Source organism: Embiotoca jacksoni, unplaced genomic scaffold (assembly GCF_022577435.1).
Source record: "Embiotoca jacksoni isolate LCO1_2020_lvr unplaced genomic scaffold, fEmbJac1.0.p SCAF_10, whole genome shotgun sequence".
In the NCBI taxonomy this organism is placed as follows: domain Eukaryota; kingdom Metazoa; phylum Chordata; class Actinopteri; family Embiotocidae; genus Embiotoca; species Embiotoca jacksoni.
In genome coordinates, this window is record NW_027185230.1 from 14,926,964 (window position 1) to 14,941,713 (window position 14,750).

Genomic DNA, 14,750 nt, shown 5'->3' on the forward strand with positions numbered 1-14,750 from the left:
CAGGGTTAATTGTTTTAATTGACAAAGCTGTGACTGCCATTAACCTCAAGTAATCAGTATTGAATTTTCCTCATATTCTGGACTGCTATCTATATTTCATTTTCAGTAAAGAGAAGAGAGACGCTTGCTCATAGATCCTTCCTCCTGCATAATCTTTTTTTTAATTTTTTTTTTAATCATAAACTACTCAGGGTTTGTATATGGCATCAGTAACTGCCATATTAAATCTTGTAATTAATGCAAAATAAATGACCCAAATTCTTGATTCATATGAATATTTATCAACATTTATTTTCAGTTTATGAGTTTGGTACAACATTAGTTTGTTCACAAGAGGGGCCACACTTTGTGGTGAATCTGACGCTGGCTGGATATGGAAATGTTTTTATATATATATAAAAATCTGTATAGCAGCATGTAATTAAGGGTATGTTAAATCAGGAAATACATAAAATTTTTTTTTAAAAAAGGCAAAACCTCAAACTCATAAATCAGACGGGACCCTTAATAATGCCTTCGATTTTCACTCCCCCGTAAAGTCTGATTGGATGGGAGGCAGTGCACATTACATAAATGTGAACTAAGACGAAGCTGATGGAAGTAATGTGCTGAAAGGAGTAAATAAACACTTTTATCTGAAGACATTTCTTTAACAGGCCTCTTAATGTCCTCCAGTGTCTGTGCTGGGTAAAAGTCACAGTGTAGCTGCCTTTTATTGTGAAATACAGGGGATACGAGCTTCGATCATCGAGCCGCTCTGCTGACTGATGCGACCAAATTGTTTGCAAATGTCCCTAAAAAAAAAATCTAAATAATAATAATTAAAAAAAAACAACCACTATGAACGTAATCATCTTGTACCGATTTAAAATGGCTCCAAACTATCGGGACCTTCTCACAGAGAAGACACGAATGTACAATTTTCATACTTAGAATAAATTAACATGGGAACGTTGTTCACATTTTAACATGAGTTATTTACAGTCATTGTGCAGGTTGTCAAAATGCCGCAAAAACAAACATTACAAACAGCCTAGCAGTGGTTTAAAGTTCCAAAAGTGCAACAGAAGAGTTTATCTATAACATTTGTCTCTGTGGTTGTGTTGATATAACTGCTGAAGTGTATTTAGAGATACGAGTAATTATTAATACAGTGATAATGGAAACTTAGTTCAGCAATACATCGGCCAAATGTCATTTCATCAGCACTGATGGATGGTCATTCAGTCTTTTCTCTGTCGTGTCTTTGCAGTGCTTTCATGAGACAGTCTTAATACAGCGACCATGCTGATGCTCATATGCATTTCTCTTGTGTGTTTGCAGTCTCCCCTGTGAAGGTCACATGTAGAGCCGAGTTCTTGGGGCACTCTGGAGGCTCTTTCAGTGGCCCGCTTGGCGCCGTTTCCTCTGAATCAGTCTGAGGAAGACCCCGTCGAGGCTCCCGGACCTCCTGGGTGCCCTGACACGTCTGTGCAGCCGGTGGACTGGAGCCGCTCCGTGACCCCAGACTCTCCGTGTTCCTCTCAGACGGGTACAGGAAGGTCTGCGAGGTGCTCACGATCTCCCGCAGCTCACGGGACACCAGCGACGGGGATTCCCGGGAGACGATCGAAGAGGTGAGGTGGCCGTCGGCGCAGTGGAAGTGCCGACCTCCCCGACGTCCCCGCTCGCCCATTTTGCAGAACAGGCACTTGATTTTCTCCATCAGCTTGAGAACCACGGTCTTTCTGAGGAGGATGTAGACCCAAGGGTCTAAGATGGGGTTGACAGAAGCCATGCGGATGGCCAGCAGGTCATTCAACCCAAAAAGCTCTTCTTTCTGGTTCCTGTGCAGCTGATTCACAAAGATCCTCAGCTGATGACATGAGGAGAGAAAAACAGCAAGGGGAGATCAATTTAACAACGAACAACACTTCAAATGCAGAAACAATTAAAACTTTTCTCACAAGCTCTAGCTGGTCCACACTATTTATTTAACATATTGTTAACATGGATGGCATGGAGTGGTCGAATGTAAACAGACACTGGCCTGTATGTAACTTCTGTGTAACCACAGCAGTGCAGAGACAGCAAGAGGCCAATAAAAACAGTTCTCACTGTCATCATATGGGAGCCTTTGGCTATTGGGCTTCCCCACAGTTTAATCAAAATTCTTCCTTTCACAAAGAGGCACAAACACAGACATGTTCAATAATTCAACAGTTAATAGAGGAATCCTTAAGGCAGAAGTTCACCTTTTTTTTTTTTTTAAGTCTTAAACTAATAATTGGGGGTCTATGTGGACATTTAAACCGTTTTTGCTCATTGCTCTTGTTCATAACAGATCCCATTTGGAAATGCTTCTACTGGTGGAGATGGAGGATAAAACGTATTTGCTCTGTGTGCAAAAATATATTCCAAAGTCTGGGTTTGACAAATGCTAAGAATTTCTTACAAAGTTATAATATTATTTGCACAGATTTCACTCTTTGTTTCCCTGCACACTGCTTCCACGCTGAGCTGCAGTGAAGAGATAGTCAAATAAATTGTATCTTTAAATTTTGGAGGATGATTCTTTGCAGTGCCTCAGGCTGAACACTGAAATGTGGTGATGAGAACTAAGCCGAGCAAGTAAACACTGATCAATTTTAGGTCACTTAATTTGCTCCTACAAACAAATACTAAAACTATGCAAACACTATTTTGGTGAACAGCTTAACGATCGAAACCTCAGTTGTGCCTCAAAGAAATGCGTCATCAAACCGCAACGAAGTGTAACAAGAACACAACGTTCAGAAAGCATATCATTATAATAATTAACCAACCCATTCCTGTTTTCATCACACGGTTCATTAGCAGCAACTTATGATTACTCTTACAGCGGGCCCGCAGTTTTTATTTTTATTTTATTTTAACTTTGACTAAGCTCCATTTAATTGACTGAATCTGTGACATTTTAATTCGCAAATAACTCGTGCAAAATGCGATTAGTAATTGTTTTCCAACACTCACCACTAAAGGTATGGAGCAGATGAGAACAACAGCGGAGGTAGCTATAAGCAGGATCACCATCTGGATCTCTGCTCCAGCCAATCGTCTAAAACTCCGTCTGCGCCGGAGCTCTGCGATGCGCCGCTGGTCCGTGCCCAGAGACGTGCGGCGGATGAACCGCTTGTGCATGAGGATCAGTGCTCCGCACACCATCACGTTGCACACGACAGTGGCCAGCACCACGACTGAATTCACACCCGCGTACATCAAATTGAAAGTCTTGACCGTTGTGTCGTTGTTCTGCCAGTCGATGAAACACCAGGTGTCCGGCTTCTGCCGTTTCACCTGGCCGAACCCCACGCTGGGCAGCGCGCAAAACATGATGTTGGAGACGTAGATGGCCAAAAGAGTGAGCGCGGCAAGTCTTTGGTTGACGTACTGGTTGTAGAAATACGCGTGGTTTATTGCCAAAAATCTCTCCACTGACATTGCAAACACGATGCTGAGCTGAACCAAGAAGAAAAAGAGAAGGATGAAGCCGGAGTACTGGCACAGTGGCTCACCTCCCGGCCACGAGCCCTTCATGTAGGTGGCGATGGTGACGGGGCTGGCCAGCAGGGTCCCCAGGAGGTCGGTCACTGCCAGGCCACACACAAGCGTGTAAAAAGTCGTCTCTTTTTGTTCCTTTCGTGATATTCGCAGAACCACGATGGCGATGACGTTTCCCACCACCCCGAAAATGAACATAATCACCGGGATGGTGGGCGGTTGAAATCTCCGTGGCGCCTCCGTGGCGTTCATACCTGCAAGGAATTCTTTCACTGTTTCACACGAAGCAGAGGTTCTCCTCTCACTTCCGAGGTAGTGACACTTTCCATTGATGCGCGCTCTTCAAATTTCCCAGTGATAACCAAATCCATCGTCTCCAAATGTCACTTTTACGCACAGATTTGAAAGCTCCATATTGTTGACGAAGATACGAATCCGCAGGCGGGAAGATGTTCTTACTCCGCCGGTTTTGGTCTGCAAACGATGCCCCGAGTCTGCGAGGTGCACTTCACGTTGTTGTCACACTCTCAACTGACAGGGAAGTTTCTTGTTGGGCCCCCTGATTGCAGCTCCTCCTCTCAGTTTCATGTACCTCGTGCGCTTTTTGAGAAGCAGTGCAGCCAGACATCACAACAGCCGTTGTTTCCCACAGGCTGCTGTACCTTGTGCACCCACGTTAGTTCGTTACCATTTTCGTCATCCTTCAGTTGACATCAGCAAAGTCGCAGCAGTCGCTAAATGAAACAAGGTCAATGCATTTATTGAGTAATCGCCACGCAGGTAAAACACATTAGGTTAAATTGACGAAACGTTTCTATTTGAAAGTAATTCACACCAAGCTCAGACACATGGACACAGTCATGGCTGGACTTTTTCCTTTGTGATAAAGCACCTCTTAACTGTCATTTCCCATCACATAAACATTCCACTGAGTCACTTCAAGACTTTAGTAAAAGGCAGAACAAAACCTGAAAAAAAAAAAAAAAAAAAAAAATCTGAACATTTTTCACAAAAATGTGAATACAATAAACTGATCTATAATTTTATCTAAATATACAACTTATATGAGTGTCTGATGTTATTTTTTTATGCCATATTTCACAAGAACCACAACATTTTTATTTATTTATAGTCTGTCTTACTTGTACACAATTAGATTGTGTCCCCCCCAAAACAGCTGCAGCTGATAAATATGTAAATGTTTGTGTGGACACCAGTCAGGAAGTTGATAATGCATTCACTGAATCAAACAGAGAATGACTAATGAATCAATTCTGTCACTTATAGTCTGTAAACAAGATGTTTTAAAGAAGGATGTTAGTGTTTGTGTACTATTACAAAAGCGGTTGTGTGATATGTGATGCATGCTGAAAATGTGTCGTGTACTCCACCTAAACCCTTGCAAAACTTTTACCGAGGTATCACTTCCTCTGACCTCAGGGTGACATTTATCTTCAGCGAAGAAAAATGAATAGATTACATTTATAGCACTGAAAGTCCCTTTTTGCAACTTTGCTCTAGATATTATGATAAAATGCAAGGCGAATAGGAAGAACATCCCGTACTGAGAAAGAACATATATTGTGAGAACGATATAGCATGTTGGTGACAAATTTTATATTTGGAGAAGAACTGAGTGGCTACTATAACAACAGAAATTAGAGGTTGTTATGCTCCTATGATAATTAATTACATTTTTCAGTTCACTTTTACTTATATAATCCCAAATCAAGGCACTTAACATGGTAAGTTCCTTAAAACAGAACTTCACAACATTATGGAGATCAACACAACCATTTAACAATTTCCATATGATTGACAGCTGGAAAGAAAAACTCCCTTTTAACCGGGAGAAAACCACAGACAGAACCAGACTCAGAGGTGGGCGGCCACCGGCCTCAACCGCTTGGGGTGAGGAAAGTCGCATTAGCATGGTTTTTGTGGTGTCTTTTGTTTGTTGACAAAAGTTTGATGACACAAACTTTTCAGCTTTTAATCCTCTTTTAGCTCTGTTGTTTTGTTTTTGACTCTATGGTTGAGTCTCAGTGCTCCAGGTGTTTCCAGGAGAGAAAAAAAAATGAACCCCTTGTGTGCTACCTTTATAGTATAATATAATAATATTAATATATCAAATAAAAAGTATAATACTAGCAACTTGTGATAAAAGTCAAACATCTAGCAGGTAAAGAATCAAATATTTTTCATATGAAGACCGCAACTATGGAGCCGCTTAAGGGTCATGGTAGAGAATTATTTTCTCTGACTACTTTCACATTCCCTTGCACCATTCCTTCTGATCCTTGCACATAGTCGATACTGATTTTATTTCTAGTACAGTGATCGTTTTCAAAAGAGTTTCCCCTCTGCTTCATCATGCCTGTATGTTGGATTGTACTTTTTTTTTTTCCCCCCCTTCAGGGCAGCAACTATCTTACTCTTGAAACAAAATGGCCATCCAGGTAGTACAGTCTGGTTTGCACTTGATGTGGCATTGGCAGAATGATTAAGAGGCAAACAAACATTTAACTGTCAAGGCATGACAGCTGGCAGCCGAGAAAAACTGTAAACACCCAGGGGTGCTCAACCCAAGTGCAAAACAAGAACAATGATGTCACTCAGGGACATGTCTGCTGTGACTGTTTCACAAATGGGTCAAATATTTGAGGTGGGATTACATCTTTACGATCTGTAGGCCGAGAAGGTTGAACGTCACTCATAACAGCACCTTTTACGATGAGGTATTTTTTTTCCTGTTAATTACACTGTAGGTTCAACATTCACTCGCTTGTAGCTCTGTGTTTGGTCTCCACCAATACCAGTGGAAAATATCTGCTATTGCAGTGAAACTGAAACAATACAACCAGACAGCTAACAGTAAACTGAAACTTGCTAAAAAAAAAAAGCGCTCTAAAGCTGGAGGGTTCTGGTAATGTAGATTCATCATTACTAAAATTCCAGCTATAGATCTTCCCCTTCAGGCCTGTATATAGTGTCGGAGCAGTAAAAAAAAAAGTTTATTAGCAGTGTGTCTCATTTCAGACACTTCGGTTAGGACACTTCAATGTTGCACACTACGTGCTAGTACACTTACTTTGTGTAGTGCGTGAATTTCAACAGGGTAGTGTTGTTTCAAATCAGACTCGGGTGGGCTTTTCGCTCAAGCGGCAAGCAACCGTGACGTTGCCCTTCGGTTCGTGAACTGCTATTTATTTTGGAACCTTGCGTCTGCCGTTTTGGTTGTCGCCATCTCGTTTTTTTGGAGCCAGCATTGACTGTATTTGAAAGAGCTGAGGAGGAGCGAGGGGTTGATTTGACTAAGAACCCGAGGACGCTATGCCCGTCCACCGATACTACGGCAACCTGATTGCACCTAAGGCATGTCAATCAAACCAGGCACACCTCCAAACATACCTCTCTTTGAGGTCTAATATCTAAATAATTATGGAATTATTTCTAGAAGATCCAGCAGAACACTGATCATAAGGAGGGAATTTAATTGATATCAATATTTGACTTTGTATTTCATGTGAGAAGTTGACACATTTTGAATGGAAGGCTGTTGGAGCTGGAGGATTTTTTTTATTTTTTTTAACCAGCCCCTAGTGGCTATCAAAGGTTTTGCACTTTCCGGCACTTTACCCATTAGCTTCTCTTTTCTGCTCCGTAGCCAAGAGAGCATTGAGAGTGAGCAGAGTTCAACCTTTGATTCTCAGCTATGCTGTAGTCGCCATACTCGTCAGTGTGAACACATTAATGCACTCGAAGTAGGACGTTTAATTGAGAACGTGGATTGAGACATGGGGTAGAGCTTTATGTGGCACAAATCAAAACCGGCACTCTGCTCCGACCTGTCAGGCTGGTTGACAGAACAAAAAACAAAATGCTCGCAGTACACCATATACTGTACCTGCCAAGATTTAGTGAACCAATTCACCTCTGCAAACGGCACAAATATTCACCATAGCAAAGGAGTGAGATGTATTAGCGAGCATTTATTTTTCCATGCGGCCATGCGTTAATCCGCTTAATCTGTTTACTTTACCAGCGTGCTGAAGACCAAATGGGATGAGGGGAAGGAAACACAATCTTCAAACATAAAAACAGAGCAGGTTGTCAATACATGACTCACCTTCTACATTTCCAGTAACCGGAATTTGAGCGATTATCAGTGGGACACTGCCGCTGCAATCTTATTTCATAATTAATTTTTCTGGGTTCCCAGAAGTGAAGATAAGGAGAAGTAAGAAAAGTAAGTTTTGAGATAAATGTAAATCATGTGGCATTAGAGCAATTATCCTTTGTCAAGAAATTTTGAGAACACTCAGGCTTGCATTAATGAAATAAATCCACCTAAGAAACGATACACTTAGAAGTGAAAAAGGTTTGAGTTTGACATGTTTATCGAAATACCGCAGCATTGATCACCTTTAAGATCACCTGTCAGTGATGTTATGACTGATCACATGTACAGTCAGAGCAGGAACAGCCAATCAGAGACGAGGATTCATCCTACAGCTGCTCTTCTGCCGACATTTTATTTAGCAATATGTTAAAATTTGAAATGAACCAATACTTTATTACTTTTAGAAATTTATAAACTTGCAACAAAAAAGTGCAAATAATGAAGATGCATGGAAATTGACTGAAAGCAAAGTCTTAATTGTTGTTGTTGTTGTTGTTGCATCTTTGAAAAAGTTTTAAAACAAATTCACTGGATTATAATATGTACAGTAAACACATTCACACCAATTATAAAGTGGGTATGTCCTTTATTAGCTGAGCTGTGAAATGCAAGAATTCAGGTGAAAGAAAATGAACAACAATGGAAAGACATTTCAGAGAAATTATTCAATATACATTTAAGTAAAAAAGAAAAAAAGATCTGACAGATTCACATAAAAATCTTCATTATCAAACATCCAGTTATGACTTAAAATGTCTTTTATTTCAAAGTAATTTTGATCAATAATATCCCAAATGCTACGTCGTTACAGTCATCATAACTGTAAGGAAAATATTAACTATTTTTTCTTATCTGATTTCTTCTTGCGTAGTCAGCGACGAGAGCACATGAGTGTGTAATCACTGTAATGGAGTCACAGCAGTCAGCACTTGGTAAAAGCTCATTTTATCTCTGCTTTAATTTGCTATGCACTGTGCTGAACTTGAACATGGGTGACTGTATATCTGAAGAAAAATCCTATCTCAGCCTGGGAAAGCCAAAGACATTTTGTGAGCTCCCCTGGGAGGCGTGAACACCAAACTTATCATTCCCACCAACCTCCACCCTCCATCCTCCTCTTCATTTTAACTCCAATGTGAAGAGTTGAGTCATGTGGAAGTCAGATTCTCTGGTAGAGCAGGCTTCGCTGGGGACCGAATTAAAACACAATTTACCGTAAATAAATGTATTAACCGCAGAAGTGCACTTCCACCTTAACCCTGAGACATCACTCCACATGTCTATCCATGAACAGATTTTGGAGATTAACCGACAAAATCAATGATCAGTTTATGGTTCGCACATGTGCGCGCTCCAGTTTCTTTTTTTTTTTTTTTTTTATGTGACTGTGCCGATAGGATCACATTCTCTGCTCCTCTCCTACAAGTGCAGATCTGCATTTTGTTGTTTATTTTGCTGTTGCGGTTTTATGACTATGCATGTTTTGCTTCAACATGGTGTCGACTGCCAACAGATGGAGAGTCTTACTAAAGCTTAAAGGTCCTCTTTGTTCTAAAAAAACAGGGAACAGATCACTGAACGGCAAGTCCTGATTTGTCCGTCCTCCCATGTCAATTCTTGCACCCCTTTAGTCAAATACACTAATATTTAATGTTTGTAAAAAAAATTAAAAAAAACAGACTACAATTTTTAAATTTCAAATAAAGACAGGAAAGACAAGTAACATAAAGGGATTTGTCTGTTTGTATTTCAGAGAAAGTCCAGCTAATCACACGTCCCACTCCAACTTCCCATGTCCCCCGGGGAGTCAGGTTACTCCCCTCAGTTCTGTGAAACAGCCAGGGGTTAAAGGTGGAACTTATTGGGAGGAGGATATTTCCTGGGTTTAACCCCAAAAAAAAACGATCAAAAAAAATTCTATCAGCAGTGGGATCAGTTGTTGTAAAAAAGATGAAAAGCGCATCCATAAACGCTGAGAGAACCGAGGGCAGGAAGCTGCTCAGCTGGCTGCAGTCTGCACGTTTGACAGAGCGCTGACAGCGTGTTACTCCAAGAGGATACCGATTCTGTTCAATGGCAATCAGAAACAACAGTTTTTACACAATCATTCATTAAATATATACTATTATGGATTGGGAATTTATGTAAAAATAATATTGGATGTTCATTGGGAACTAGTCGACTATTATTACTATTATTAATAATAATAATAATAATTATTATTATTTATAATTATTATGAATTAATTATTATTATTATTATTCGGGGAAAAAAACTTACTTTGGACGGAGCTGATAAGAATCGTGTCTTTAGATTCATCTTTGAGAGGAGAGCTGCTGTTTGCTGTTCGTCAAACATTAAACTTACTTCGTGTTAAGTTAGCGATTGATTGTTGACCTGTGGATGGACCATCTACTCTGCTTCTGAACTTTCTGTTGGTTGTAGTAATTTTTGCATATTTCAAGATATTTGTACTGCAGCATCTAATGTTGCAGTGCTTAATGGTGGTTGATTAGCAAACAGCTTTAAAGGGCATTACCGCCCCCTACTGGTGGTGGTAACCAGGCACTAGTAAAAAACATATATAAAAAACGATTCGCAAAAACGATTACATTTTTTAAAATTATTTATTGACTTCGAAAATTTGAAAATCATGACCAATCCCCTGTAACTTTCCACCCTATCTAGTATTCATAAGCAGTAATAAATCAGATATAATAGCAGTTTGTGAACTTGCTCACTGCCCACTGTCTGGAAATCCCTGTGATGTTAATGTTTAGCCATTTTGGAACGGGGGAGTTCCGTCTTGCAGCCTTTTATATTGCTCATAACTTACCCAGGGATCTGTACTCATTTCAAAAACAACTCTGCTTTGGAAACTAATAACAAACCTGCAAACTTCCTTGTCTCTTCTTTTCTTTTGCAGAGAACAAAATGTCCGTGTGACTTTTATATACACACCTTCAAATTGCATTGCAATGAGTGTAAAATCTGAACTAATAGTAGGATTATTTATTGCTCTAAAAACTTCCACCCCTGAGTGGATGTAGCATTTCTGGGTCATGACTCATCACCGAATGAGCACTGACTCTGGATGGAACATACAACCTGTTCTGTACTATCTTGGTAACACATGCTGGAAACGGAGACAACTGTGCTTTATCTTTGCTGGCTGCAGGAGAAGTACTGTGTGTGTGTGTGTGTGTGTGTGTGTGTGTGTGTGTGTGTGTGTGTGTGTGTGTGTGTGTGTGTGTGTGAAAAGATAAGACCCAGCAGTCCTGCTGGAGGCAGGCTGAACTGTCACACATCTGACCCGTCACTTCTTTTCTTGGACACAGACGGATCCTTCTCCTCTTCCTGGATGTGATAGAATCACGTGACAGTGTGCTTTCTCCTGCGCCCGTCTCTCTCTCTCTCTCTCTCTCTCTGTGTGTGTGTGTGTGTGTGTGTGTGTGTGTGTGTGCGTGTGCGCGTGTGCGCGCACGCTCGCTCTCCTGCATCTGTTTGCTCGTAGACATTGTTTTTAATCGGCACCTGGTTTTCCCTCTCAATCAGTACATTCATAAAGAACCTCAGACACTTATGGCTATAATTATGCTCATCAGTTCGACACTCAGGTGCGGTTTTAACATAAGCTTTAGAGGAACAAGTCCCGACAGTTGCAAAGTATTTCCCCGCGGCGGCTCGATGAGCAAACATCAAGCGCCTCGCGTCCCACAGCTTTCGCGGTGTTTGTGTTTGTGCGAGACAGACATGGGGACATGCATTATACAATTACCAAATTAAGACATACGCCAAAACCTCAGATGCGCCTTTCATCCTATACACAAACAAGGTTCAAGAGTTATAGGTTCACCTCGGTTGACCCAACGGACCAGATCCAACAAGCCTCGGCAGGAACCAGCTGCGTGAACGGGTGACCTTGTCTGACCTGGTTGTTTACACTGCTGAAGTATGGCCATCAATTTGCATGGCATACTGCACATGTCTTATGAGCAATGAAGCATATTGCTTTGAGGAAACTTATAAAGGGAAATAGACCCTTAAAGAGGAAAATCTTATTTTGTAGAATGCCATAATATCATCTCTTTCCGAAGCTAAACAGCATAGAAAGACAGTGGTGATGATCCTCTGTTTACCTAGTGGTGGGGCTTAGGAAAAATATATTTGGCAAGATAGATGTAAGATCAAAAGAGATCCAAACAGGCATCCACTAGTGCGAATTAAAGTTATACTTTAAACCTGCACTGCAGAACTTGTGTCTCCCCCTTTCTGCCAGTGAGAATAACTACAAAAACCCTGCTGACACGTGCTTACGTCATCCTCACTCACTCCGTAGTTACTGATGCGGCCGTAAAATGGTGGATGTATTCTGGAAAAATAGTGAATTAATCAAATACATTGTGTCCCCGCAAAATGACTCTTTTCACAGTGAGAATTTGATCCATTCAGTCTGATGACATTCGAAAAGTCACTCCGCTCTATTCCAGTTTACGTTCGCGTAAGCCAAACCGGAAATTTGCTGACTCGGCTGTCGGAAGTCTCCATTGAGCATGCTCGGTTTGCAGCGCGGGAATGTTTCACCACACAACAGATGTAAAAACTCTGCATACTATAAAACAGACCGATTTACCTGGTGGTGATTGGCACACTCAGAATTGTGTGAACTTTCTTTAGCAGGGGTTTAAAATTAACGGACATTTATTTACACGAGAAAGCATCACTGTAGCTTTGAAATTGATGTTAAACTAAACAGCTTTGGAGAATGATGTGACAGAGATGGCTCGAATATCATCTCTCAGTTGGCTTTCATGCCGCGTTGATGTAATTTGCCCTTGTGGTTAATGTTAAGTTAACATATTTGAAAAATGTAATCACTTACTCGTTTCATATTACTCGAAGTCATTCATTTTTATTCAATTTCTACTTATTTGAAAGTGTAAAATCCCCATGTAGCATGTTCTCAAAACACTTTACAAATGCAAACAAGCAGATAAAATGTGCAACCAATTAGTAAGTGATTAGTTGCTGGGATACTTTACTAATAGCTCAACAGCAGAAGTACTAACATTACTAATTGCATGTATTGCTTGTATTACCTGTTTGCTTCTGTACAACCTCCCACAAACCCAGCCCTTGCATTCAAATCAAAACTCAATAGTTATTAAAATAGTTCATGAGCCTCTCCTGTTTTTAACTTACTGTAAAATGACCAACCCTAAAAATTGTCTCTTCATTCGGCGCGCTTGTGTGGGGACTTTTTTTTTTTTTTTTTTTTTTTTGGGGGGGGGGGGGGGGGGGGGGTACTAACCCGTATTTGGCAAAAATCACCAGAAAGAGCAGACTCTAGTTACATTTTTGCATTTATTTCTCCTCTGACTTGAGAAACAAATGTTTCTCCTGACAAAGAGTGAAAGATTTACTCTCCTGTGTTTCATATCAGAAGTTAATGAGACAGTCATTAGTCTTGAGCTGTGAACGCTGGCATCTGCTATGATACCACAGTGCCGCACCTGTCAGCTTCGGCATTCCTTCACAATAGACGTGCTTTGACGATGACGGTTGCTGTGCAGCAATCTGCCCTGCATACCAGAAAGACAGTGTGGAGGTGTGCGCTTGTGTGTCCGGACATTTTTGTTGTTGTTGTTGTTGTTGTTTAAAAGCGCACTATGTAAATATTAGGTCATTGCTTGCAATACCACTTTGTACATTAGGAGGCGATAGTGAGTCACAGTTCTGCCTTCCATCGGATACGTAGAGGTTTTCGACATCACGTCAGCCGTTTCTTTTTCTAATTCTATTTCTTTACACACTGGAGATAAGTTTAGTTAAAGTTTTTTTACATTTAAAACTAAAAACCTTACATATTTCACCCTTAATATTCCTGTCAATTAGGCTTCGTTTGATGAGGATAAGATAAACATTGAGATCTAGCTTCTGCAAGTGCACACGCATGCAGATTTTCATGTGTACTCGAACAAACAACCGAGAAACATTTTTCTTACTGCCCCCACTTCATCCCGAGGGCATCCTACAAGTTTCAGAACAAAATATAATAACTGCTACTGTACCTACAGGGACACAAGTGAACCTTTGTCTAAATTAACTGGCAATGAGACTCATCTGATCGGCAGCTATACTTTGGAAAATAATCACTGTAATTTCAGATTGTTTGCCAGGGTTTCCTCAGGCACTTTTCTTTTCACACATTTGTAAACAAGGTTTTTTTTTATGGGTAAATATGTGATATAAAATCAAGGACACCAATCTAGACCGCTTTATGAGATTTTTTAACTCTGTTTTGTTTTGGACAAACTCAATTTTCTTGCTTGAACTCCACAGGTTGCACACGTTTAAGCTCGTCAGTTGCAATCGTCAGATGTTCTGCAGTTTCATCAATCTAGAATTTGCTTTTGTTTACAAAGATTTGCTGCCTTTAGCCCAGATACGATTTTTTTTTTTTTTTACTTGGGTTATATGTGAAGCTGTCTTTGATGTTATAATGATAAATATTGATATTGCTACTGCAGAAACACAGAAGGATGGAAGCTGTGATCTGATGGTGACACTAGATAAAGGGTTTAGGGCGTTTCAGTGTTGACAGTTGGAACTTGAGGAACAAGATTTTCTTCTGTAAATGCGTCAGCTTAGTTAACGGTGAGGCTGTCTCACAGTCAGAGAAACAGCTGAACAGATACACAGAAGAAATATCACTAAATAGTTTTTACGTGTGCACGTGTTTGTGTTTCTGAGGACAGGATGTGTATGCACAGTGAGTTTTGCCCTGCTTGTTCTCAGAGAGTTTGTTGGATCGAGGGGGAAAGTTCTGCTGCTTTCCAATGATCTTTGACTTCACATCCTCACAAACACGTGTGATTCCTGTCCATCTGTCCCAAACTGTGGTTCTCTGGTCAGACATTCATCTTTGACACCACATCAAACAACCGGAAAAGGATACGGGTAAAATGTAAGGAGAGCTTTATAGCTTGTTGCGTGACCGGTCTGTAGTTACCCTGGTCTGTCAATCACTCATCTTCCAGCTGATTTT

General features: G+C 40.5%; 1 protein-coding gene across 1 annotated transcript; it reads right to left on the bottom strand.

Moving 5' to 3' along the window:
- Positions 1 to 281: 281 nt before the first annotated feature.
- Positions 282 to 4,099, bottom strand: ptger4b (prostaglandin E receptor 4 (subtype EP4) b). Its single transcript, XM_069168830.1, has 2 exons — positions 2,992 to 4,099; positions 282 to 1,855 (listed from the first exon to the last, which is right to left on the bottom strand). The coding sequence occupies exons 1-2, from the start codon at positions 3,769 to 3,771 to the stop codon at positions 1,295 to 1,297; spliced, it is 1,341 nt and encodes a 446-aa protein (XP_069024931.1). The 5' UTR covers positions 3,772 to 4,099; the 3' UTR covers positions 282 to 1,294.
- Positions 4,100 to 14,750: the final 10,651 nt, after the last annotated feature.

Coding starts and splice junctions, on each gene's coding strand:
- ptger4b (XM_069168830.1), bottom strand. CDS start 3,771: ATGAACGCCACGGAGGCGCCACGGAGATTTCAACCGCCCACCATCCCG. Junction 1,856..2,991: donor TCTGCTCCATACCTTTAGTG/GTGAGTGTTGGA, acceptor TCATGTCATCAG/CTGAGGATCTTTGTGAATCA.